Genomic DNA, 27500 nt, shown 5'->3' on the forward strand with positions numbered 1-27500 from the left:
TGTGTGTGTGTGCGTGTGTGTGTGTGTGTGTGTTTGCGTGTGTTGGCAGATTTGTGCTACTTTACCGAAAACAAAAGCAGAGCTTGCCAAAGAGAGAGAGAGAGAGAGAGAGAGAGAGATACAGAGAGAGAGAGAGAGAGAAATGTTGACTGTTTGTACATTATACATCTTCGACTGTACATTCATTTATTATTATAATTTCCTTATTGTTGTACTGTTAATATGTGTATTTGCTTTAGCAATATAAGCAGTGTCTTTTCATGCCAATAAAGCTATTTGAAATTGAATTGAGAGAGACAGAGAGAGAGAGAGAGACAGACAGACAGACAGACAGACAGACAGACAGAGAGAGGGAGAGAGAGAGAGAGACAGACACAGAGAGAGAGAGACAGACAGACAGACAGACAGACAGAGAGAGGGAGAGAGAGAGAGAGAGAGAGAGAGAGAGAGAGAGACAGACAGAGAGAGAGAGAGAGACAGACAGACAGAGAGAGGGAGACACACAGACAGACAGAGAGAGGGAGAGAGAGAGAGACAGACAGAGAGAGAGAGACAGACAGACAGACAGAGGGAGAGAGAGACAGAGAGAGAGAGAGAGACAGACAGACAGAGAGAGAGAGAGACAGACAGAGAGACAGACAGACAGAGAGAGAGACAGACAGAGAGAGAGACAGACAGACAGACAGACAGACAGAGAGAGGGAGAGAGAGAGAGACAGAGAGAGAGAGAGAGAGAGAGAGAGAGAGAGAGAGAGAGAGAGAGAGAGAAGGAACATCAGAGTTAGAGAGAAAGAAAGAAAGAGAGGAAGAAAGAACTCTCCTCTCTGGCCTCCATCCCTCTTCCTGCTGTCCACCGAGCCCCGCTGACGGTGTCGGTGCAGATCTGGTTCGCCTTCAGAAATCGCTCAGGTAGGCATTTGATTGGCTGGTGGGATTAACGTGGGCAAAATGGCCGACAGCTATTAGCTAACAAGCTAACGCTAAGCTACTGATGTTATCAGACATGATAGACATTACAAATATGGGTTAGGGTTAGACCCTGTTGTGGACCCCGAGCCGAGCACCCCCGAGCTATTGTTGTAGCCCGAGCTAAAGCCGTACCGACACCCGTTCTGAAGAATTAGGCCAATGCCCAAGTACAAAAAGTGCAGTTCCTCAAATGGCCACTTTGAGGAATGGCTCCAAAAGCGAGTCATTACCCATAGACCCCCATGTTAAAATGCCTGACTTACAGCAGAAATAAACAATTATGTACAGCCTTGTACTAAAAACGGTTTTAGTCTCCTTTGGTAATTTCACCGTTCATGACAACCGTACAGGAAGAAGTCAGATTGTATAGAAGTGTATGGGGAAATGACCCTACGTCTCTCTTGATTTATGACCTCAGTGCTAGTTTCAAGTCTTCTTCAATACAGCATGAGGTTCATTTTGGAAATTATGCTCCCATTTAGAGTAAACTAGACGTTAAAGCGGACTGTGCTTTGCCTCTCCATGTTCAACGTTTTATTGTATTCTTTCTTAGCGTTTCTTTTGGATCTTTTTGTCAGATTTCCCCCCCGTTTTCTCCCCAGTTGTACTTGGCCAATTCCCCCTGAAGTCCCGGTCTTTGCTCCGCCCCCTGTGCTGATCTGGGGAGAGTTGGAGACTAGCACACGCTTCCTCCGATACATGTGCAGTTGCCAACCGCTTCTTTTCACCTGACAGCGACGAGTTTCACTGGCGGGACATAGCGCGTGGGAGGATCACGCTATTCCCCCCAGTTCCCCTCCCTCCTCCCAACAGGTGCCCCGACCGACCATAGGAGGCACTGGTGCAGCGATCAGGACGCACACCCTTAATGCGGCTTCCCACCCGCAGACACACCCGATTGTGCCTGCATGGACGCCCGACCAAGCCAGAGGTCACACGGGGGCTTGAACCTGCGACCCTCGTGTTGGTAGGCAGAGCAACGAAGGAACAGAGGTTGGAACTTGGAACTAAATTCAGTCCCTCCTGCATCCATCCATCCTCTCCAGAGAGAGAGAGAGGAGAGAGAGAGAGAGAGAGAGAGAGGGATGGTTAAGAGAGAGGAGAGAGAGGAGAGAGAGAGAGAGAGAGGAGAGAGAGAGAGGGATGGAAGAGAGAGAGAAGTGGAAGGAGAGTGGGGACAGAGTGGTAATGGAAGTGAGACAGAGAGAGAGAGAGAGAGAGAGAGAGAGAGAGGGACAGATGAGACAGAGAGAGAGAGAGAGAGAGAGAGGGACAGATGAGACAGAGAGAGAGAGAGAGAGAGGGACAGATGAGACAGAGAGAGAGAGCAACAGATGAGACAGAGAGAGAGAGAGAGAGAGAGAGAGAGAGGGACAGATGAGACAGAGAGAGAGAGGGACAGATGAGACAGAGAGAGAGAGAGGGACAGATGAGACAGAGAGAGAGAGAGAGCGGAGAGAGCGAGCAACAGATGATACATAGAGAGAGAGAGAGCAGGAAAAGCTGGGATAACACAAATCCTTCCCCTCCTACAAGGCTGTAATCTCATTTTTATAATTGACGTATTCACAGATAGGTGCATCAGCAGGCTGCCGCCTCCCCCTTTCTGCACGCGCCCGGATAATCGCACCCATAAAGCAATATCTGCCTGTGTGTGTGTGTGTGTGTGTGTGTGTGTGTGTGTGTGTGTCTGTGTGGGTGTGTGTGTGTGTGTGTGTGTGTGTGTGTGCGTGTCTGTGTGGGTGGGTGGGTGTGTATCAACTGACTGTCAAAAAGCGTGTCCTTGTGTGCACCGCGTATCTAGCCGAGCTCTCAGTGTCTCTGCACACACTTGTACACTGTACATATTACTTGTATTTTCTAATCTTCCATTCATGGCATACACTATCTACACTATCTACACTATCTACAGTAGGAAATGACATAGTAAATGTTCCTAAGTTACACTCTAATTGTTACTCCCTTTCCTCCTTGTCTTTTTTCTTCTGCTGTACCTACATTTAACTAGGGCTGTGAATCTTCACTGGCCTCACGATTCGATTACGATTCAGAGGGCTACAATTCGATTCGATTACGATTCAGAGGGCTACGATTCGATTCGATTACGATTATCGATGCATCTCGATGCATCTTCAATCGATCCATCACTTTTTTTCCCAATACATGATTTATTTTTTCTCACTGTGTGGCTACTTTTAAAATAAAAGTGCATTTGGAATTGCATTGTATTATGATCCAAATAAACAACTGTATGTACTTCCATTATATTTTATTCGATTATTAAAAAAAATATATATATACCGTAAATTCCGGACTATAAGCCGCACCGGTGTATAAGCCGCACCTGCAAAGTTGACTATTTTTTTCTTATATAAGCCGCACCGGACTATAAGCCGCGGGTGTTTTAATGGTATTTTTATTTTTTTATTTTTTATTTTTTTTATTGTGTTTTAATGTTTAATTACCATATGTAAGGGTTCATGCACAGAGGGGATTGTCGGGAAAGAGATGGCTGTTTGAGGAAGCTCCCATTTATTAACATTTCAACAAAACAACATAACACAACACCACCTGTGTTGTTTTTTACAGTGCACACAGTGTCATACAGTGTGGTGAAAAGAGGGCAAGAGAGGAAATTAAAACAGAAGTGGATTTATAGTTAGAAAGAGTGCTAAAAAAGAGATTTTTTTTTTTTTTTGAAAAAATCCATAGATAAGCCGCACCGTTATATAAGCCGCAGGGGCCAAAAAAGCCCAAAAAACGGGAAAAAAGGTGCGGCTTATAGTCCGGAATTTACGGTATATATTTTTAATAATCGATTTTTTTTTCAATAATATTTGTATACATTTTTTTTAATTTTGCAAGACAAGACAACGACAAAAACAAAAACCACAGGGCAGCTCAGACACTTCACAAGTTAGCAAAAACATAGATGTGGACGACAGTAAAGGAAAGGATGGATAAATGAATGAGAGTACAATAAAATAAATTAAATTAAATTAGATGTACAAGGCAAAAAGGCAAGAATCAGGTGGCAATATCACTTCGGTTGAGGTATCCAATAGTCAGTGTCTCTGCTAGGTTAGGGTCAATATAATTCAAATAAGGCTCCCACACTTTATAAAAGACATCGGTTGTTGAGTGCAGCATACATGTCATGAACTCCAGAGGCATAAGTTGCATAATTATCTGGTGCCAGTTCCTCTTTGTTGGAGGTTTGTCTTTAATCCAAAATAAAATAATATTTTTTCTAGCAGCAAAAGTTAATAAATTAAATAGCCGTTTGTGATGTTTATAAACGAGTGTCTTATGGGGAAGGCCAAGAATAAGGCTGACAGGGTCTGGGTCCAACTCCACACCAAAGATGACACTCAACTGCTGCACTATGTCTGACCAGTATCGTTCTATCTTAGGACATGACCATATGCAGTGAGAGTAATCTCCCACCTCTATCTTACACTTAAGGCAGAGGGGAGACAGGCTAGCATTCATTTTATGACGAAGGCTGGGTGATATTTGCAATCTATGTATAATTCTTAGCTGCATCGACCACAGTCTGTTGCACACAGAAATTCTTTTGGCATTATCAAATATATCACACCAGTCCTCGTCATCAATCTCCACCTCAAGGTCCCTCTCCCATGTCTGCTTGGTGGCCAGGGTGTTCAGAGTAGAGGTAGACCTTAATAAGCTGTAAAGAAAACAAATAAAACCTTTACTTGGGCCAAGTAAGAGTACCCTTTCGACCTCAGAGGCTTCTATATTTGTTGTTAATGTTTTACGCCGGAGTATGAAGTCCCTCACCTGCAGAAACCGAAATAAATTTTGGTGAGACAAATTCTATTTTTGCTGGAACTGGTTAAAGGACATCAGGGTAGGGCCATCAAATAAATCTCCTAAAACTAGTAGCCCCCTATCCTTCCAAATGTCAAAACCAAGGTCATTAAGACCTGAAGGGAAGTCAGGGTTCCCCTGAATTGAAGTAAGAGGTGATGTTAGTTTGGTTAATAATCGATTTTTGACATTTGTGAATCGATGCAGAATCGTGCACGTCCGCATCGCGATGCATCTTATAATCGATTATTTTTGACACCCCTACATTTAACTACCAGCAGGAATCGGCTAGCTAGTTCCCACACGAAACTAGCAGCAGCTGGAGCAGCAGCTAGCTATAGAGAGTGTAGTAAGGTCAAAAATAGATCCTACAAAAAAAACTGCTCACAAGTCTGTGGATTATCTTGAGTAACTGGGTCATGATTTCTGAAAAGAGACATTGCTGTTGAATTTTTCAGTTGTATATATTTTTTGGCGCTTTCAGCACCACAAGCCGAGCGCCATCCAGTTCCATTGTATTGGAGAGAAGGCAGAAATCTCTGCGGCTGATATCTCCAAAACCCAGACAACTAAACACAAAACAATCTAGATGGATAAATAGCACTAACAGGTGAGGGGGAAAATATGTATTTTGTATTTTAGGGTGAGCTGTCCCTTTAAGGACTGAAAGACGCTTCATAATAGTCATCAGACATGGCTTTAATGGCTAGCCTCAGTCTCCAGTAGTGATAAATAATAATTGAAATAGATTTCTCTAAGCCCAGCGCATCAAAATAGTGAAAAGGCTACACTTATTGATAAGCCGTCCATCTGCTGAGCTGCTGCCTGGAGGCACAAAGCCCACTAAAGCTGTTTTGTGGCATCCCAGCCAGCTATTTAGCTGTGACATTCAGCCATGCCAAATGTGCACGGCTGTGTCTGTCAACACGGTTACATCTGTCGAAGGACGGTGCTTTTACAGCAAATATGTGTGCAGTTGATAGCTCCAATACTGTGAGGAAATCCTACTGTCTCTTTTCACTATAGCCTGTAACCTGTAAACTGTACTGTAACCACCAGCCAACCAGGTGCAGCTGGATTGGGAGATGGTCCATAATTGTGTCTGATGGCTCAAAGAGCTGCAGGCATTGCCCACACAGTCCGTTTGCCGATCCGACCCAATATCGCTATCGGGTGCCGATATTGGCACTAATTCACGGATCGGAATCCGGGGGGGGTTTGCAATTCCAGTGCACTGGCCATAATTTGCCCATGTATAATATTATCCTTCTTTGCCTTGTATATTTTCTTAATTTTGTCTGCTTTTTGCAAGGTATATTTAAAAAAAAAATCTTTAATTGGCCAAATCTTTGCCTATACTAAATATTGGTATTGGCATAATATCGGTATCGGCAGATATCCAAATTCAGGTATCGGAATCGGATCGGAAATGAAAAAATGTGGATCGGTGCATCCCTATTTGAAACGTGCCAGTGTCCAATATCTCCAGGGTGGAGAGGACTTGAATAATATGCACCAGGTTTAATATCTCCAGGGTGGAGAGGACTTGAATAATATGCACCAGGTTTAATATCTCCAGGGTGGAGAGGACTTGAATAATATGCACCAGGTTTAATATCTCCAGGGTGGAGAGGACTTGAATAATATGCACCAGGATGTCACATTGGTGCATTTGATCTCTCTCTCCGATGTTGGTGAAAGTTGGTGGGCAGAGGTCCAACCAGAAAGAACACTTTGTGTGAGTCCATTTGGTGCTCTTAGTTAAAAGGGGCTCTGTGTAAACGCAGCATGCGCCAAATCTGATGTAGCAGCGGGCCTGCAGCTACCACGTTTTGAACAGGCGGATGATGTATTCTCTGCCCTGCTGCGGGGATATCTGATTGGCTGTCGACACCGGGCTGGTGCTGCGGGGATATCTGATTGGCTGTCGACACCGGGCTGCTGCTGTGGGGATATCTGATTGGCTGTCGACACCGGGCTGCTGCTGTGGTGATATCTGATCGGCTGTCGACGGCCGACGAGTGTGAAAAGTTCAGCGGTAGCCAACGGAGGTTCCCTGGTCACGGGGCGAGTTTTGATATTTTCAAACGTACACCTGATTGGCCCAAAGGGGTGTGTGTGTGTGTGTGTGTGTGTGTGTGTGGCACTACAGGTAAAATAAAAATGAAAAATGAAAACATGATGCCCAAGAGGGGCATGTTTAGCGTGTCCTTGTATCTCAGCTTCCACAGAGCAGAGTCAGGGACTAATGGATATGAGGTGGTGAGAGGGGGAGGGAGTCGTGGAGCTGGTGAGCATGGAGAGGAGAGGAGATTACAGCGTAAGTGGGAGGCTGGGGGCGGGGGTGGGGGGGAGGGGGTGGTCTTGCAGTTACAGCTGCCCATAATTATTTTTCATGCCTGGGTCTGCAGCGAGCAGCCACCTTGCTCGGTCCCAGGAGCCGTGTGTGTGTGTGTGTGTGTGTGTGTGTGTGTGTGTGTGTGTGTGTGTGTGTGTGTGTGTGTGTGTGTGTGTGTGAGTGTGTGTGTGTGTGTGTGTGTGTGTGTGTAAGAGTGAGAGAGACGATTTGAAGCCCAGGAGTAGGTCAGAAAATGAGTGGGCGAGCAAGCAAGAGAGAGAGGGAGAGACCGAGAGAGAGAGAGAGAGAGAGAGAGAGAGAGAGATTTTCAAAGCCCAGAATGGGTCATTGCCGATTGGTACTTTGTGTGTGTATGTGTGTGTGTGTGTGTGTGTGTGTGTGTGTGTGTGTGTGTGTGTGTGTGTGTGTGTGTGTGTGTGTGTGTGTGTGTGTATTCATCATGTGTGTATGTTGATATGTGTTTGATGATGTGTGTGTGTGTCATGACGCTCATGTGTGTACTGTACATGTCAAGGCTAGGAGTGTGTGACTGTGTGACTGTGTGTGTGTGGTATGTTTGTGTGCAGACTTGGAGAGCAGGAGTTTGTTACTGGAGGTGGATAGTGTCTGAGTGTGTGTGACTGTGTGAGTTTGTTACTGGAGGTGGACAGTGTCTGAGTGTGTGTGACTGTGTGAGTTTGTTACTGGAGGTGGACAGTGTCTGAGTGTGTGTGACTGTGTGAGTTTGTTACTGGAGGTGGACAGTGTCTGAGTGTGTGTGAGTTTGTTACTGGAGGTGGACAGTGTCTGAGTGTGTGTGACTGTGTGAGTTTGTTACTGGAGGTGGACAGTGTCTGAGTGTGTGTGCCTGTGTGAGTTTGTTACTGGAGGTGGACAGTGTCTGAGTGTGTGTGACTGTGTGTGCTAATTTCCTGCCCAGACGTACGTAGGTCAGAGGTCATCCTTGAGGGAGCACAGCAGCATTTCAAACGCTGCTCTTGCTCCTCAAAAATGTTTAATTCAACCGGCGAGGGTGCGAAGAGAGGAGGAAAATAAAGAAATAAAAAATATCTCTCTGCCACTCTCTCTTTCTGTATTTCCATCTGTCTCTCTTCACACACACACACACACACACACACACACACACACACACACACACACACACACACACACACACGAACACACGTACGTTTGGTTTTGTCGACCCAGGAAATGACATCGGATGCACTCTCTCCTCTCTGTTGCCTCTTTTCTCTATTCTTCCATCGCTCTAGCTTTTCATCCGTCTCAGGTTCTTCCATTTTCCTCTCAATTCTATCCCAGCTTCTCCGTCTCTCCCTCGCTCTCTCCTTCCACCTCTCTTTTGTCCTCTTCAATCCTTCTCTCCGCCACTTTTGTCACTCCTTCGCCAGAGGGGAAGTTTGAACTTTAAGGTTGGGGGGGGTCACACAAAAAACTCTAGAAGAAAATTAATAATTATGATAGCTAGCTGGCAGCAGGTGCATTTATATCCCGACTAATATGCCCAATGCCATGAGTGATGAAGATTGTGAGAATGACCAGAAACCAAACTCTCACAAATCGCAAAAGCTGAAACAGACAGAGACACTGCGGAGCGCGTCAATATTCAGAAACCCCCCCCCCCCCCCCAATCCTGGCGTTCTCCTACATGTATGTCGCGTGTTGCACACAAAGATCATATATACAGAAGATTAACACTCCAACTTACTTCCTTGACAGCTAGATCCCCATTTTTCTTCTCACCAATTCTCAATGACTTCCTTGTTTTGCTCGGGGATACGAAAAAAAAACTTTAACTGCCGATTTTTTACATTTGTTGTCTGCGCAGCCCACCACACAACAGCTTTTAGCTATGTTTAATTCAAGGAAAATGACACGGGAGTGAATGGAGAGCTTTCCTCCGTGATGGGCGTGGCCTATTTCATGCAGTGTCTCTATAGCCTACAACTTCAATAAACTCAATCATTCCATAGGAATTCAGAAAACAGAATGTGAACACACACAGAATGACACAGGTGTCAGAGGGATGGAGGGTGTATGTGTGTGTGTGTGTGTGTGTGTGTGTGTGTGTGTGTGTGTGTGTGTGTGTGTGTGTGTGCGTTACCTGAGCGAGCTGTGTGTTGTGCGATGAGGGCAGAGGGTTGGACACCATTGGCCCAAAGATGTCCAGGTCATCGCTGATTGGTGCAGTGCTGCCGGAGCCCCGCCCACCACTCTCTGGAGCATCTGTGTGTGCGTGTGTGTGTGTGTGAGAGAGAGAGAGAGAGAATTGCTGAAATCACTGATGTTTACAGATTTTCATCCAATTACGGTACTATTATTAATTTGTTGTGTCTATGCCTCAGTTGAGTTTTCTTTCCTGTTAAGCCAATAAAGCAGGTTTAAATTGAATTTAATTGAGAGAGAGAGTGAGAGAGAGAGAGAGAGAGAGAGGTGTATTAAAAAAGAAGATCGAATCAAAGGCTCCCAAGCCCTATCAGACAAAGGTGAAGATTGTATTAGTTGAGGGGAGTCATCCAACTGATGCTGCTGCAAATCTGTATGTTTACCGGTATGTCATAATTATGACAATTGACAAAGATGAATAGTGCCTAGTCACACAGAATACTGTTGAGAAAACCTTCCACACTCCCTGAGATGTTTTGATTTGGGGTGTTTATTCTGACTCACCTTGTTCTGTTCTGTATATCAGTACCAGTTGTCAGCATTAATATGCATGAGTGCTTCGGCACTTACTTCAATCCATTTCAAATGGCACCGCAGACCAAATTCACCCCCAACAATCAGCCATGCAACTAATGAAAAAACAATTTGTGAAACTTCTTAAACTGTATTTTAGATTCAATCTCAACATTGAACCACATTTAATTAGTTTAAATGCCCTGAATGCAGACAATTCAATTGAGCTATTTCAGACTTTTTAAGGACCAGCAGACACTCAAGAGACAGAGACAGATATACTGTAGCACATCAACTGAGGGAAAAAGAGTGAATAAATCAATAGAATCAAAGAGAAACAAGAAAAATACAGACAGAAAAACAGAATTATTCAGGCACACATTCTCGAAATGCCCGCATAGCTTAATTTTCAATTAGCGCACTTACAATACAACCTCACATTAATAAGAAATTTGTTAGGGTCGTTAGGGGCGCCTGTTCGGAGGGAGGGGAACTGGTTGGAATAGCGTGATCCTCCCACGTGCTATGTCCTACCGGTGAAGCTTCTCCTGTCAGGTGAAAAGAAGCGGCTGCTTAACTGCCCATGTCTCGGAGGAAGCATGGAGCCAGTTTCGGCTCTCCCCAGATCGGCAGAGGGTGGAGCAGCAACCAGGATAAATAAATTTAATTAGCACTAATGGGGGATAAAAAATGGGATAAAAAAATGGGGGGGGGGGGGGGGGGGGATTCCAACACACTCTTCCAATTTGAATTGCACCAAATATGATTTCATTTATTCTCTTCATCTTGTATCATTTCCAATTTAAATGCCTATAATGGCTCATGTTAATGCACACATGATGCCACACTGTGCTGGTTTGGATTGTGGTGTTTTTCAAGTGGATTAACAAGAGTCTATTGCTGTGTGACTCTAAAAAGGCATGTTCGCTAAATGGCTATTATTGGCCAAGATTAGTGATACTGGTGTATATTTTGTTGAAAATTAACAGTTACCTCCAAAAACCTATTTTTGTCTAATCATTTGTGCCAATTGACCACATTTTTCAGGACACCATTTGGGCCCTATTCTCCCACAAGCCTTCGGCGCTAAAACAGGCCTTAAACGCAAAAAAACGTGCCTTGCGCCTGTTTTGGGACGATATCAATATGGCTTTAGGCTGCCAAATGCGCTTTAGGCCGAATGGGCGTGGCGCAGTCCCAGAATGGGCCAAAGTGGGCGTGTCGGCGCTAAATACCGGCGTACTGCTATCTTCTGACCTGGCGTTAATTTAGCGCCTTGCACCTTTGAAAAGCAGGCCTATTCAGTGGGCCAGTTGTTTGGAGCGCTCCCCTCTGGCTCTCTCCCTCCCCTCTGGCTCTCTCCTCTTTCACCCTTCTCTGTGTCACCTCTCTCCCTCTCTCCTCAGTCTGACAGGCACAATACCGACTGTCTCTGACTCCCTCGCTCAGAGTCCCATAGAAAAAATAAGCTGTAACTTCACTGTAATGTGAATGTCCCAAGATGCATTGTGTTTCTCCATTTCGCTACTAAATAGCAACCAAATGAGCCGAAAACCTATATTAAGGGAGGATCTAAATAATGTGTAATGGTAAGACAACCTCCAATTGTAGAACATTTCAATATTGGACCAAATAAAACATTGAAATGAAAACACCACCCTATTTGAAACATATATGTCCTACTGGGGCTATAAATATCCCTTGTCGATTTAACGTGATTTAGATAAGTGACAGCGGAACGCGCTTCGGAAGCTTCTACTGTCATCTGCTATACTGTGATGTCCCTCCAATAACTTGGCCCTACTCCACATTTAGTTTTACAATAAAAACACATTTATGCAATGACTTTACATAATGTAGGCTATATTTATGTGCATCATCCTTCCTGCAGCAGGCGAGAGAAAATGATATCTTTCTGGACAAACTTTCACCAATCTAATAGGCTATATTTTTCTAGCTGATGCGTTTAGAACATTATTTTCACTTTGATCTTGCTATAGTGTAGCGTATTTACATGCTTGCAGTATTGAAACTGCAGTTAGATTGGTTTGAGAAGCATAATAATATGGAATAATAGCCTATAATGCAGACAGACAGACTGGATGAAGGGAGGGGGGGGGGGGGGGGGGGGGGGCAGAGCGTTTGGTTTTCGTCTGGTTTTGCGGGATCACTGGAATTGGAGCTAAAAAGGCAAGCGTGCGATTCGTTTATTGCAGTTATCCAATGAGCATGACGGTGCATAATTTTACGCTTAAAAGGCGTGGTTGTAATGGTTGAGGCTGCGTCTAGCGCCAGCACGACGATATCAAGTGCGCTGGTCCACGCCCACTGATTTGAGCTGCGCCAGGCGATCGGCCTAGAAACAGCGCCGATGCAACGATAGGGACCCTGGTGTCCAGTTCATGATCATGTTAGTTACTAACATGATCATGTTTAGTAGATCACAAACCCAATATAGGATAAATCAGCGTGACGTCACTTGACACCCAGAAATGCGGAATCCCACGGCAGTTAATAGTATGAGTTGTGCGAAACAAACTATACATCACATTGCTTATATTTTGACATTCTGAGTGAGAGCAGAAGTAACTCAAGAGTTTGATGTATAATATATTCATGTCCTGTTAAAGTTGTGTGAACTGTCGCAGTTTTTAAAATGTAAACAGAGTTAACTGGCTAGAGTCAGACACTCACGCCTCGCGCCACTTGGGCTCCATAGGGTTCCATTGCCGTTGCCACCCAGTGACGCGGTTTGTTTACAAAAATGCTGCTCGGCTGATTCCTCGTATAAGCTTACTTTGTTCCTATCTTTTGATTTTGATGGAGAGCCACATGTGCCTTGACTAAAGTAAACTCACAGGGACCTGCTGTTTCAACTGCTTGATATTTGATTCATATCTTCATATTACTAATACTTTACTTCACCACTCTATTGAGAGTCCACCCTTGAAAGAGCACACATTTCTACATCGATATTAATATATAATATAGAAAACTATTTTGCAATTGCATGAATTGCATGTTTTCAAGGGTAAAGTTTGAAAGGCCATAACTCCCACTCTGTTTCTCCAATTTTCAAGCAACTTTTTTCCACACGTTCACCTGAACCTGCTCTACAAATCTACCTCCAGGACTATTAGGGGTTCAATTTGCGCAAGGCGTGAACCCCTGCTATTGCCGCTTGCGGCTATCTTTCTCGTGCTGTTATTGTTTTTGTGCTGGTATTCTTCTCCTTCTCGTTGTTCATCTGCCTCGATGCAAATTCCCGTGAGTCGGTAAATCGCAGAGACCTGAAATGTGGCACAATGACAGATATTGGTGGCTAGTTTCTGCTCAAGAAATATTTTTCGAATCGGCCTGAAGGTGGCGCTTGGATTCAGTCCAGCCATTGTTGGGTGAGACGTATTGAGGGAACAGGGTTTGGGGGGGAAAAGACAACAAAAACAATAACAACAACAACAACCACAAGCACATTGTTAAAAGTGACAGAGGGACACAATGCAAAAGCAAGAGAGAGCAGCAGAAACATATGCGGCGACAAACCACATGAACAGGCAATCAGCACAGTAGAGAACACAGATTACGGGAGGCTAACAGATAGCAGACCTGCCCATACAGTACAGTATGCTAGTGCACATGGCAGTAGCAATATCACACATAGCACACTATAGTAAGACAGGAGGTTGTTAAGAGGGGTTATTATGACTGGGGGGTGGACAGATCAGCAGAAAGAGAGGTGTGGATAGGGCAGAGAGCATCGTAAGGCATATGTAGGTGTGCGTCAGAATGCTCGTGATAGAGTGAAAGTGTGAGTAGAAAAAATCTCTCCATATATATATATATTTTTTTTTGCAGCTTGCCCCAGTCATCAGCTGCAGCAAACTGAAGAATGCCTCTCATTGATTCACTCACTCACTATTTCCTACGACTGATTTAAAATATCAGATTGATATATATGATAAATCATGCAGACAGCGGGGTTGAAATGTACACAGGTATCGATTTTGTGAAGTTAAATTACAAATACATTGTTGAAATTTGAATCATGTGCAAGTGTGAAAGTGTGAAGAAATAAATGGCGGAAGAAAATCTCTGGTACAGTGCTGAAGCAGGAGGTGACGTTCACTTTGCCTCTCTATAGACTTGCATGGACAAAATGAGGAAGTGTCACACATTGCTATGGGGTGGATTTTCTCTTGTTCAGCCCAAATGGGTTGAACAGATGTATTGATGAAGATATGGCATGGTGGACCTTGAAGGTGTTCACATGGTGGACCTTGAAGGTGTTCACATGGTGGACCTTGAAGGTGTTCACATGGTGGACCTTGAAGGTGTTCACATGGTGGACCTTGAAGGTGTTCACATGGTGTGGGCTTTGAACAGAGGACTCTCAGATTAGGGAAGAGACTGCGTGGACTTCGTGTTCCCATGCTGGTTGGAGGAGAAACCCCCGAGTACACAATGTACTCATCTGAGAGAAAGAGAGAGAGTAATGGAGAGATAGAAAGAGGGGGGAAGACAGAGAGAGGACATAGTGTGTGTGTGTGTGTGTGTGTGTGTGTGTGTGTGTGTGTGTGTGTGTGTGTGTGTGTGTGTGTGTGTGAGAGAGAGAGAGAAACAGAGAGATAGAAAGAGGGGGGGGGAGAGAGAGAGGGCATATTGTGTGTGACAGAGAGAGAGAGAGAGTAATGGAGAGATAGAAAGAGGGGGAAAGAGAGAGGACAGATTGTGTGTGTGCGACAGAGAGAGAGAGAGAGAGAGAGAGAGAGAGTAATGGAGAGATAGAAAGAGGGGGAAGAGAGAGGACAGATTGTGTGTGTGTGACAGAGAGAGAGAGAGAGTAATGGAGAGATAGAAAGAGGGGGAAGAGAGAGGAGTGTGTGTGTGTGTGTGTGTGTGTGTGTGTGTGTGTGTGTGCGCGTGCGTGTGTGTGTGACAGAGAGAGAGAGAGAGAGAGTAATGGAGAGATAGAAAGAGGGGGAAGAGAGAGGACAGTGTGTGTGTGTGTGTGTGTGTGTGTGTGTGTGTGTGTGTGTGTGTGTGTGTGTGTGTGAGAGAGAGAGAGCAGCGAGCAGCAGCAGAGGTCATTTATATAACCAGAGTGATGAAACATCCATAATTTAGCCTTTTAACGTGTGAACAAGACTGGGCTCCTTTAGACAGACAGCAGGATACAAGAGCAGCCATTTAGCCTGGAAGAGAGAACAGAGAGCACTCCACATCTTCTACATCACTTCTTCAAACATCTGTTCATAGACTTGCTTTAATGCTGTGTCTTTAGTCCTTTCTTATATACTGTAATGATTTGTACCTTGTATTCCTCGCACAGTTCCATCTTGGAATGCCTTCTTGTTTGAACTCACTTACTGTACTTTATGAGTATGGTGGTTTTGTCTTGATTTGATTTAAAATACGCTTTAAAATAAGCACTCTACAAATAAAGCTCATTATGAAGATTATGACTTATATTATGATGGGCTGACAAGAATGACAGATGTCAGCCTGAGAGAGAGAGAGATAGAGAGAGCATGATAGATATCAGCCTGAGAGAGAGAGAGATAGAGAGAGCATGACAGATATCAGCCTGAGAGAGAGAGAGATAGAGAGAGCATGATAGATATCAGCCTGAGAGAGAGAGAGAGATAGAGAGAGCATGATAGATATCAGCCTGAGAGAGAGAGAGAGAGAGAGAGAGAGAGAGAGCATGATAAATATCAGCCTGAGAGAGAGAGAGATAGAGAGAGCATGACAGATATCAGCCTGAGAGAGAGAGAGAGAGAGAGAGAATGACAGATTAAACAAGCAGGGAGGGAGGGAAATAGAGAGCCAAAGTGGAACGTCACTTCCTGCTTCAGCACTGTACCAGAGATTTTCATCCGCCATTTATTTTCCCATAGACATTTCCTAAAATGCTTATAAAAATAGTTTTACTTGGTCAAACCAAATGGTTCAGTTATGTTTAGAATCGGGAGAGACCAAATCCTAAAAAAACAACATCAAAAAAATATTTTCTTTAAATCCAGAATCTTTTACGTTTTGTTCCGAGTGAAATGTTATGCAGTCTCTCCTGTTTCTAAATATATCTGAACCATTTAAAACTATTTTTGTAAGCATTTTATGAAACGTCTATGGGAAAATAAATGGCGGATGAAAAGCTCTGGTACAGTGCTGAAGCAGGAAGTGACGTTCACTTTGTCTCTCTACAGCATCCATTACCCTCGTAACCCCCCCCCCCCCCCCCCGCCCCCCCCGCAGTGAGAAAAGGCCCTATCACCGTCACCATCATTCCTGTCGCCGTGTCAGCCATTGTCCTCGCCATCCTTTATTATGGGATGCATTTTGCTTCTTGAGAGCACTCTGGACTTCGCCATGGAAACCGACCCATGGTTCAGACTGAGCGTTTAGAAATCACCCCACCCCCACACCAGCACCACCTCAAACGCACACGGCTTCCCAGTTCCTTCAATGGTTCTGGGAATTGGCAATGAACACAACTCCCTCTGTTTCCATGCAGCGATGGGAGGCTGCCACAGTGAGGACGTTTGCCACCACTACTATGATGGGTAAAATATCAATGTATAAGATGATTATGAATAGGGTGTATTGTTGTTATGCTGGGTTTCAATGGACACTACAGTTTTAAGGCCCAATTATACTCTACGTTAAAGATGGAGACGGAGACGGACAGAGCCTTCTGTCCGTAATCTGCGTTCATTTCGTACGTCTTCTGTCCCGTCAGCTGAAAGCTTACGGATACGCATGAAACGGAGCAAAACCACACACACACTCATACATTTGACTCTCTACTGCCCACTGGTGGTGAATGTATTGCTTAACATGATACCAACGTGAAAGACACATGGAAGTATGTGGGCAGTGACGATAATAACGTTTGGAACGGACGCATCTATTTACGTATGAAAATGGAGTATAAATGAGCCATTAGTGTCCCGTGGTCTGGGATTTATTGACACGAAAATGCTCAAATTTAAAGATACTGTAACTGACAAAGTATCGACGATTCAACTATATATCGGTGATACAAAAATGTTCAAATGTCGCCCACATTAAAGTCAGTGAATGTATCATTATAAAGATCCAAAACAAGACAGTGTTGTTACTGCACGCTGCAGGAGAGGCAAAACCATCAACACTGCTGTGTGAATAATGTTATGAAGGAGATGTCGGGGTAGGGGGGGGGGGGGGGGGATCAGCTCATACATAGAAATCACCTGCCTGGAAAGCTGTGTTAACTCGGTGTGTCAGGACCACTGCAGAGGAGAAGGAGGGAGGTGGAAGAGAGACTCAGAGAATAGGGTTACCAAGACCAGTCGTTTTAAACTGAAACTGTCGATAGCCAATGTTTTGTTGAAGCAATATGCCCCAAGAGGCCGTGGTTTACCGTGATTTTACAACAGCTAAGGGGCGTTCTAATCTAAACCTCTTAGCCGTTGTAAAATCACTGTAACTCACAGCCTCACGTTCTTATGAAACGGTTGCTACATACTGTATAGCCTACCTGGTAAGGTTTGAGCAACAAACAAAAAATGCAATATTGATAACGAATAATCATTTGTCCAGTCAGTTCAACGTTCGCACGTCGTCAGATACCCCGGAAAAACAGCGCAAGTGACGCCGGAATCAGTATTCCTTCCGTACTAACTTAGCTGCAAGGATAACGTGTTAGCTGCATTATTGCTGAGATATCAACAACCGGAGAATGGATTTTAAAGCTAATGCCCCCAATGGAATAGCGTGACTCGAAATGGCTAACAAGCTATTGTTTTGGTGCACTCAGCGGGCTTAGCTAACGTGGCTAACGTTAGCTGACATGGGGCAGTAATACTGTGATGCGTTCACAGTATTACTGCCCCATGTCAGCTAATGTAGCTAACGTTAGCTGACATGGGGCAGTAATACTGTGACCGCATCACAGTATTACTGCCCCATGTCAGCTAATGTAGCTAACATGAAATGAAGTCTGAACTACCGGTATAGAACTCACGTTAGGAGCACGCTGATAGGCTTAGCTTGTAAACAACTCCGGTGGCTCGTAGTGGACAAACATCATGACATTGCGTAACCTTATAGCCCCCAGATGTCCGTCAATTCGTGTGCCTGTTGACGTGCGATTTAATCACAGCGACAGAGCGATTCCAAAGGGTTGAATCGAGCGACAGAGAGAAAAATAAATATCTCGGTGTGAACACAGCTTTACAGCAACAACTCGCAGCTGGAGCTTCCCAGCTTGGCCTGGCTTTTGACTTGCGGGCACGAACAATTTGACTATACTTTTCTGGCCCTCGACCTTTAGCGACTTACAGCGACTTGCGGCTGGCGCTTCCCAACTCGGCCTGGCCTTCCACCTTGGTGCGTTAGCGTCTTAACTCGCCGCTTCCCAACTTGGCCTCCTTGGCCACCCAACTTGGCACCTCCCAACTTGACCCCAACTGGGCTTCAACCTTTTCAACTTCCTTGGCGCTTCCTTGCTTCGGCTTCCTTTCTCCTCCCCATATATGATTTTTGTGTAGCTGTGGTCAAGGAGGATAAATCAGTAAAAAGCAAACTGCCTCATCTATCGGCCGAGCGATATATCGGTCAAGCCCTAATAGAGAAAGAGAGAGAGAGAGAGAAAAGGACAGGTAGGCGACTGATATTCAGTGTGTGGGAGAGGAAACACACACACACACAGATCCAAATCTTCCATGCGAGGACAGGAAAGAGATTTCATATAAAAACACTTCAGCTTTTATCTAGAGACGCTTCGACAATCTTGTCATTTGTTTGACGTCGCCGACGAAATCGAATTGAATGAAATTGGAATGAAGTGAAGCAGAGGGACGCGGTGACAGTGAGCGAGGGAAGCCTCTCTGATAGCAGCAGAGCGAGGTAAACAAAGAGAGGGATGGATGGAGGGAGGGAGGGATGACGCTCGAGGCACAGTGCCACGTATTTGACTTATTGATTATGTGTGAAATCTCATCCACTCCACGTGGCTGCAAGGTGTGTAGGGATGCTTATTTATAGCGGGGGCGCGCTGCTGCGGGCAGGAATTCGTGATCAATGCCGTAGCCACCAGCTCCTTTTTGTCAGTGGAGATTTACCCTCATCGCCATTTCTAATATCACCCGGCCTCGTATTGGGAATACACGGGCCCATTACATTATGACACATTTCTATTAAAAGAACAAATGAACACAAAAACGTCCATTTTCCCCGATTTGAAGTTTTGTCGCAGAGGAGACACGGAGGTCGACGCCGGGCCACAGTGGCGGGGGACGGTCCGCAGCGGGCCGAGGAGGCGCGCCGTGTATTGACAAATGTCACAGGTTTGAATCCCGCGTGCGACCTTTGTTGAATGTCATCCCCCCCTCTCTCTCTCTCTGGATTCCGTCTTCCCTGTGCTGCGGTGTTCTTTAATAAAGCAGAACGGCCATAAAAAATGAATGCATTTCGAAGTATTCTGAGGCACGGTCGCTCAATCTTCACGGCTCCCGGTTGGGCACGGCATTTACCTTCGCTGCCTAAGTGTCATCAGTCACTTTTATCACTGTGATACAGAGCAAAGCAAGCAGAAAAAAAGCAGGTAGGTGCATTCAAAAAGAAAGAAAGACATCACCTCGGGGAAGGATTCACGATCCATGCATGTTCCCTTTGAACAGATGGTTTGGCGACGCACCATGTCTAACCATTTATCACATTGACCAGATAATAGCATTTGATCAGTTATCTTTCATTGCATTGATTCCACTTTGTCCTAAGACTGCGCTCTAAATGAGCTGGGCTCGAAGTTTTGGTGCCAAATGAGAGTCTACTGGTAGGTTTGATTGAGCCTCTGTTCCTCTCCGATTGTTTCCGTTTGGATTGGCCGACTCAGCCGGTTGAAGCTGGTCCTCCATCGTGACCCTGATGTAATACTGTATGACGTGATTTTTCTCCGAGCGCTTCCGTGACCTTTTCTTCTTTCCTGCTTTTTTGTTCGTGTTGTTTTGCTAAAGTCGACCGTCTGGTTTCCACTGCAGTCGGTCTGAAAACCTCCGTCAAATTCAAAGTGAGGAAATACGTAGTAAAATACCTTCTGCTATATTCCTGTAAAGTGACCCTTTGTCAAATTCCCGAATATTCCCGATTTTCCGTAGAGACGGTTTATTACATGAAGAGATTCAATGATGTTTTTGAGCCATTAACAGAATATTCCACAATATTTTGACAAGTAAGTTTTGACATATATCTGATAGTTATTCCACCATAAACTGCTAGAGTAGGGATTGGCGGGGGATGGTCAATCTGTTGCTCATGTCTTACCTAGGCCTAGCAGGTCCACAGCGGCCTCTGCGCTCTTCTTTGGACTGGCTCTGCAATCTGACTGAAGATCGACCCTCTTCTTGGAGAAAGACAGAGAGAGAGAGAGAGAGAGAGAGAGAGAGAGAAAAATTATTTATTAAAGATACTGAATATCAGCACAAGACATCTTTGCGATTGGTGACTTTGGTCTAAAACTGTTGGTGTGTTGCCCTTCAAAAACCCATGACAGTCAAACCATATTACGTACTATTGTGTGTCCTCATGTTTCCAAAGCAAATCATTTATCGTCATTTATTATTCATCTAAACATGGTTTGAATTCAACTGATATGCTGGTGCTATATTGCCTTGGCAATATTGTTCCGGATAAACAGCTCTGCCGATAAAACTCATTAAAGAGTGAGGGGGTAAGAGTGAGAATAGGCGAGGGAGAAAGAGACAGCGTGAGAAGAGGGATAGAGAGAGAGAGAGAGAGAGAGAGAGAGAGATTACACACAAAAGGGTTGGGTGACTGAGGTGTGGGGGGGAGGAGAAGTGAGAGGAGAGGGAGGAAGAGATGGAGATAGATACAGACAGAGTGAGAGATGGAGGGAGAGAAAGCAGCGGAACAGAGAGAGAAGGAGAGAGAGAGAGAGAGAGAGAGTAAAAGGTTAGCACGTCGGGAATCTACAACGCCCGGTAACAAACCCAATTTCCCCCCCCAACACAAGATCGATGGAGCACATTAGATTCAATGTCGTTTCAATCCAGGCCAATGAAAACAATTACCGCGTCCACGCCTAATCAACAATGCATTGGCTAACCAACTGATGTGTGTTGGGACTGCGGGTGGCGGCTTCGACAGAGCGCGCGTGAATGAATCGCAGCGGGAAGGTCGTTTGTGTACGGCAACAAAAGGTTGGTTTGTGCTCTGCATTCATATTGACCCAACAGTGAGACACACTGTTGTAGTCTGAACGGGCAGGAATCATAGGGAAACAAAGGGGTTATAGGGCGATATTGATTTGCTGATATATCGAGCTAATATGCGCTTTATATCAGATACCAGCCGGTCGGTGTCGTCCGCCTCTGATACGAAGGTTCCACCCTGACCACAGCAACAAAACGAATGTTATATTCTTTGCACGTTTAGTCGTTTAATTGCTCAATTGAACATTCAATAGGTGGGCGGGTCTCCCTGACTTAAGAGACTACTGGACAAATTAAAAAGATAAATAAATATGCGATTAGAATAGCAGATGCTATCAAGACAAAAATATTGTTATCGTGATCAGCCTTCAAAAGCCGATATAGAGAGCCAGAGTGGAACGTCACTTCCTGCTCCAGCGCAGCAGGACCAGAGATTTTCATCCGCCATTTATTTTCCCATAGACAATTCGTAAAATGCTTATAAAAAGAGTTTTACTTCTACAAACCAAACGGTACAGATATATTTACAAACAGGAGAGATCGCATCACATTTAAATCGGACCAAAACGTTAACGAAAATGCGGGTTTAAAGAAAATATTTTTTCGATGTTGTTTTTTAAAGTTTTGCAGGAAGTGACTGACGTTCACTTTTTCCAGTCTATTGGTCAAACCCAAATCCAAACTGATAGTCAGACCAGAAAAACGGACGCCTCGATGACTTGGCTATTCTGACAAATAATTTGTACGGGCACTATTGTATATCAGACACACTGTGTACAACGCAGCCTTACATAGCCTTTTAATGCTGTATCCCATGTTGCTGCTGTGAGGGATAGACAGAGACAAAAATAAAGACATCCTAAATGTCACTGTGCATAAACAGCTTAGACTCTCCATCGTCTGTTCAGCAGGATTTGGATGGACTTGCTGTCAAAAAGCATCTCCAGACGGTGACAGATAAGTCGAGTTTTCCCCTTCCCGGATTGGTTATCGAGGGACGGACATCCCTCGTAATTGGCTATCCGGGGCGACACCGAGTGACGCCCGCTTGACAGATGGCTAGCGACAGACTGCGATTGGCTGTCGGGGCCTGTTGCATTTGACGAGAGTGATGTGTAATTGGAAGGGTAGGCCGGCGATCGATAACTCCGCCCCCGCGGCAGGTGAATAGAGTCTTCGCTTGATGGCGATGCCAGTCTGAATGAAAAGCACCGAACAAACTGAGGCCTCTGACTGGTGCTGCCACAACTGATCGCTGTCAGAAACACAGCAGGCAAAGCCATCAGCTGCCGTCTGACACACAGTGTCGGAGTGGTGGCTAAGTCGACTTTAAGTTCCTCACGAGTGTAGTCAACAACAGAATAATAATACATTTTATTTGCAAGTGCTTCAGCAGTACAAAGGCACTTTACAACAGCGAGGGGAAAATCAAATAAATATAAAACACTTTTTTTTTTAAAGAATTAACCATCTCTTGGTTGTATGCCTCCGCCAAACCAGTGAAGTTGCAGTTTATATCCATGCCTGTCCCAGACATTAAAATACATGTAGTGAAGACTTTGAAGGAATTTAATAAAAGGTAATTTTTTTTAGAAGTTGCGTGACATCACAACAACAACAAATCCCCCAGAAATGCGGAAGCCCGCAGCAGTTAACTACCGGTAGTATGAGGTTACAGTGACCTTGACCTTTGAGTACCAAATTGTCATCGGTTCATCCTTGAGTCCAAGTGGACGTTTGTGCCAGATGTAATTAAATTTCCTCCAGGCGTTCCTGGGTCTTCGCGATCACGAGAATGGGAAGGTATGTGTGCGGTCACAGTGACCTTGCCCCTTAGACCACCAAATCAATCAAATCAGCTCATCATTGAGTGCAAGTGGACGTTTGGGCCAAATTTGAAGAAATTCCCTCAAGGCGTTCCTGAGATATCGTATTCATTCACAGAATGGGATGGACCAAGCTGGTGAAAAAAAGCCTCTGGCCACGGCTGTCGTGATGATGATAAACGAAGATGGTAAAAATGACAAGAGTGTGCATGTCAGTTCTGGAGAAGCAGTGGGACTCAGATATTGTTGGCCTTTTTGAAGAGGTAGATTTGAATTTATTTGTGAATGAAAGGAGTGAGTCTGACATTATCGGCCAATCTCTGATTACAGTGGTCAACATGTCACGGTGAAATCCCTACCAGCTCCACGCTGCACAACAGCATCGAAAACGATGTGATACTTTATCGATCCCCGTAAGGTCATTCTCCCTCTCGTCCTGGGAGGTCAAAGGTCAGGGGTCAGCTAGAGAAAAGCAGCCCTGGAGCTGGTCGAAGGGTTTCAGTCAGTGTCAGTAGTCACTCCAGCAGGGGGTGGGTGTGTGCCGACACGCGGGTTTGAATCTGCTCCTCCGGGCGTTACGTCCCAACAAGGGTGAACCCCCTTGCTTTTGGTTACCTTCACTGATGAGCCTCTGTCAAGTATTTTGAGGACAGGGTTCAGGGAAATAAGAAATAAGAAAAAAGATAGACTGACATGTAGGGCCAAAATTGTTCTAAATAGAGAAATATATATTGCATTTGTATTAAACATTAGGCATGGGTCGATTTCCGGTTTTACTGGTTCGGTTCGGTGTACGAGCCCAAACCGGTTTGATCACGTGCAAACGGGGGGGGGGGGGGGGGGGGGATATATATATATATATATATATATATATATATATATATATACATACAAATAAATAGTGCCAATCCATTCTGATTGCACTATTTTTCATATTAGCCTCTTCTCAAGTTGCACTAGTAGGCAAAAGTCTTATTATGTTGATGTTTGAAGAAAAGTTAAGCTGAATAGTTATGAGAAATAAAAACAGTGTGTTCTTACAGTTAAATGGTTCCTTCTTATTTTTATTCACCGTTAGTGCTGGTTGGCATACCAGCTTAGCGGTGCCTCATCGCCACCAACTGCAGTCGCATTACAGTCATTTATGGGGTACACTAATATATATATATATATATATATATATATATATATATATATATATATATATATATATATTTGTGTAAAATTTGATATACCGGTTTGATACGGTTTTTTGGGGGAATATCGAACCAGTTTCAAAATTTTCAAACCGACCCATGCCTATTAAACATCAGTCATCATCATCACCAGTCAAGGCTGTCCACGTCTAAGTTGATGGAGGTTCCTTCTCTGATCAACCCACCAAATATGGTATCGGTGAAAGCTAATAACAAATAAAGTGGTTCAACTCTGAAATAGTGCAATAAAAAACAACCAACAATACAAACAGAAGTTGCTTTCCAGGCAGCTAAGAAAGTAAAATAACCAAATAATGTGGCTTTCATGATCAAATTTCTAAGACGCCGGCATAAAATAGCAGCAACTTCAATCTCAAAAAGCAATATAGGCCAAACTGTGAAGTGCCATTGTACTGCACACATGATGAAACTATCCTCTGCAACCCGATACAGTCAGAAACAAACACAGCAACATGAATACACACACACACCTGCACAGTGCACCCCCCCACCCCGTCCTCCTATCTCCCCTACAGAGGCAGGTGACCCACTGAGAATGTACCCCGAACAGCTTGACGCAACACACCGCTCCACTGTCCCGCTTCACAAGAAACAGAGGCAGAGGAAACAAATGGCGTATCCTCAAGAGGAAGGAGAGAGAGAGAGAGAGAGAGAGAGAGAGCGAGAGAGAGAGAGAGAGAGAGAGAGAGAGAGAGAGAGAGAGAGCAGTCGGGGGGGATGAACAAAGAACAAACAGTGCAAAAAGAGGGAGAGGGAAAAACAAACAGTGCGGAAGAGGAGGAGGGACGTGGCAATTGGGTGAGGAGAGAATGAGGAGATACGGGGAGGAGAGAATGTCTTTTCCTCTGAGGAGAGGGAGGAACACAAGAGGGAGGAAGAGCAGACAAATAGGAGAATGAGAGAGAGAGGAAAGAATAAACATCAAGGAACCTATGAAGAAGGAAGAGACATCGTTCATGTCACAGCGTTCAAATGTTCCACTGAGGCCAGACTTTGGGAACAGTTCTATTGAAGTGAATGGAAAGTCCCAATATAAACCATCATATCTGTGTTGTCTCAGCTTTGATTGAAACATGCTTCCACGAGATTAAAGGAAACACACGACGTGATCTTGACTCTTCTTAAAAATCTAAATGTGCACGCTCGTTTTCCTCATTATTGGTCTCCAAACAGACCCTGGTTCCATATTCAATAACGGCATTCATTGGAATTCAAGCTAGGAGAGGTGCTACTGGCTAAAGTTATTAACCGTTAAAGAGACGTTATGAAACACAAGTCAACAGTGATGGAACTTCTAGTAGGTGGTTACTGCTGAGTGCTAAAGTCAGAAACAAGTATAAAGTTAGGAGTTGAGACACCATTCGAGCTGCACCGCTTACTTTTCAAAATAAAAGTCCCTGTTTTAAAAATGTTCCTTCTAGCTAGGTTTCAAATATGAATATTTGAAGGCAAACTGTTACGTTTATGCTGGCACATAAAACGATATCACTTATTTTGTTGCAATTGCATGTTCTTGAAATGAATAATACAATATTTTTCAGTATTTTGTCATTATCGTCAAGGATATTGTTATCGCACAAATACCCTGAAATACTGTGATATTATATTGGGCCATATTGCCTGCCATATTTTTTGGCCATATTGCATAGTAGTACTAATAATAGTAGTAGTACTGCAGAGAGTGGATTGTCTTCTTGTGGCTGACAGCTGCCTTATTAACACTATAAAAGAGAAGAATAAAACTGCCACTGGCTGAATGAGCCCACAACGCCAAAGACAGACAGCCGCAGAGGGGAGGAGGAGGAGGAGGAGGAGGAGAGGGAGATCTGGGAGGAGGGAGAGGAGATGGAGGAGGAGAGAGAGGGAGAGAGAGATCTGGGAGTAGGGAGAGGAGATGGAGGAGGAGAGAGGGAGAGAGAGATCTGGGAGTAGGGAGAGGAGATGGAGGAGGAGAGAGGGAGAGAGAGATCTGGGAGTAGGGAGAGGAGATGGAGGAGGAGAGAGAGGGAGAGAGAGATCTGGGAGTAGGGAGAGGAGATGGAGGAGGAGTCAAGAGAGAGAGGGAGATCTGGGAGTAGGGAGAGGAGATGGAGGAGGAGTCAAGAGAGAGGGAGAGAGAGATCTGGGAGTAGGGAGAGGAGATGGAGGAGGAGAGAGAGGGAGAGAGAGATCTGGGAGTAGGGAGAGGAGATGGAGGAGGAGAGAGAGGGAGAGAGAGATCTGGGAGTAGGGAGAGGAGATGGAGGAGGAGTCAAGAGAGAGGGAGATCTGGGAGTAGGGAGAGGAGATGGAGGAGGGGAGAGAGGGAGAGAGAGATCTGGGAGTAGGGAGAGGAGATGGAGGAGGAGAGAGAGAGAGAGGGAGATCTGGGAGTAGGGAGAGGAGATGGAGTTGGAGTCGAGAGGGAGAGAGAGATCTGGGAGTAGGGAGAGGAGAGGAGGAGTCGAGAGGGAGAGCAGAGGGAGATGGGAGGTGACGACGTGAGAAGAGGATAGCGGGCAATTAGGGGGAGAGGGGAGGAAGGAAAGGTGGTGGATGTAGAGGAGAAGGGAGGAGGGAAAGAAGAGATGGAGGGGACAGAGAGAACATGGAGGAGGAGTTAAGGAGAGGATGATGAAGGGATGGTGAGAGAGGAGGGGAGGAGAATGACAGACAGCGTGAAGCCTGACGATGTACAGAGAAACGGAGAAAAAGGGAAAGATGAGACACAAAGAGGCTGGATCTACAGTATGTGTGCGTTTATGATTGTGTGTGTGCGTGTGCATGTGCGTGTGTGTATGTGTGTGTGTGTGTGTGTGTGTGTGTGTGTGTGGGGCAGGGAGGCATGTACTGAAATTGCATCATCAATACGGCCTAAGGCTAATAGCCTTTTTCAATTGGCACTTTTGGCCACTTTGAGCCAGGCTGATTTGCGTTTCCTTTACCAATTTTAACGAGCCGAGCCGAGCCGAGGCGAGGCGGACCTTCTCCAGAGTCGGGCTAAAGCGTGCCGGACCCGCCTCCAAGCGGGCTAAAGCGTGCCGGACCCGCCTCCAAGCGGGCTGGACCCGCCTCCAAGCGGGCTGCGATGACGTCTCTCCAACCTGTGACCGCCCACCTTCTGCTTTCTCCCTAACAAACTAGTGTTGCGAGCAAGTGCGAGACTCTATGTCTGTGCTGGACAGCGTTTCCGCACAGAGAAAAACATCCCCGGACAACATGTCCGGCATGAATTCAGTTTCCCGGACAATTGGAATAAATTCTGTATTTATTATTGATCTTAAAAACAATTGATAGCAGGCTATAACCTCTATAATCTCGATATTGCCATAAGTTCCCTGTGTCAACCATGCTTCTATGACCGCCGGTCAATCAAACAACGACCTGAAACGCAAGCTTCAGGGTTAATTCATTTCTCCGTGAAG

General features: G+C 44.9%; 1 protein-coding gene across 6 annotated transcripts in view; it reads right to left on the bottom strand.

Annotated features, from left to right (window-relative positions):
* smap1 (small ArfGAP 1) overlaps positions 1–27500 on the bottom strand; it is a 105151-nt gene that overhangs the window by 17576 nt on the left and 60075 nt on the right. For 4 of the 6 annotated variants that reach the window (XM_083650334.1, XM_083650333.1, XM_083650332.1 and 1 more), the window contains 2 exons: positions 20146–20224; positions 9266–9387 (listed from right to left, as the gene is read on the bottom strand). In XM_083650334.1, the coding sequence (XP_083506460.1) occupies positions 9266–9387; positions 20146–20224 (201 nt within the window). The remainder of the gene's footprint in view (positions 1–9265; positions 9388–20145; positions 20225–27500) is intronic. The other 2 variants (XM_083650335.1, XM_083650331.1) reach the window with 1 other exon arrangement.

This window comes from Poromitra crassiceps, assembly GCF_964638095.1.
Source record: "Poromitra crassiceps genome assembly, chromosome: 14".
NCBI lineage: Eukaryota > Metazoa > Chordata > Actinopteri > Beryciformes > Melamphaidae > Poromitra > Poromitra crassiceps.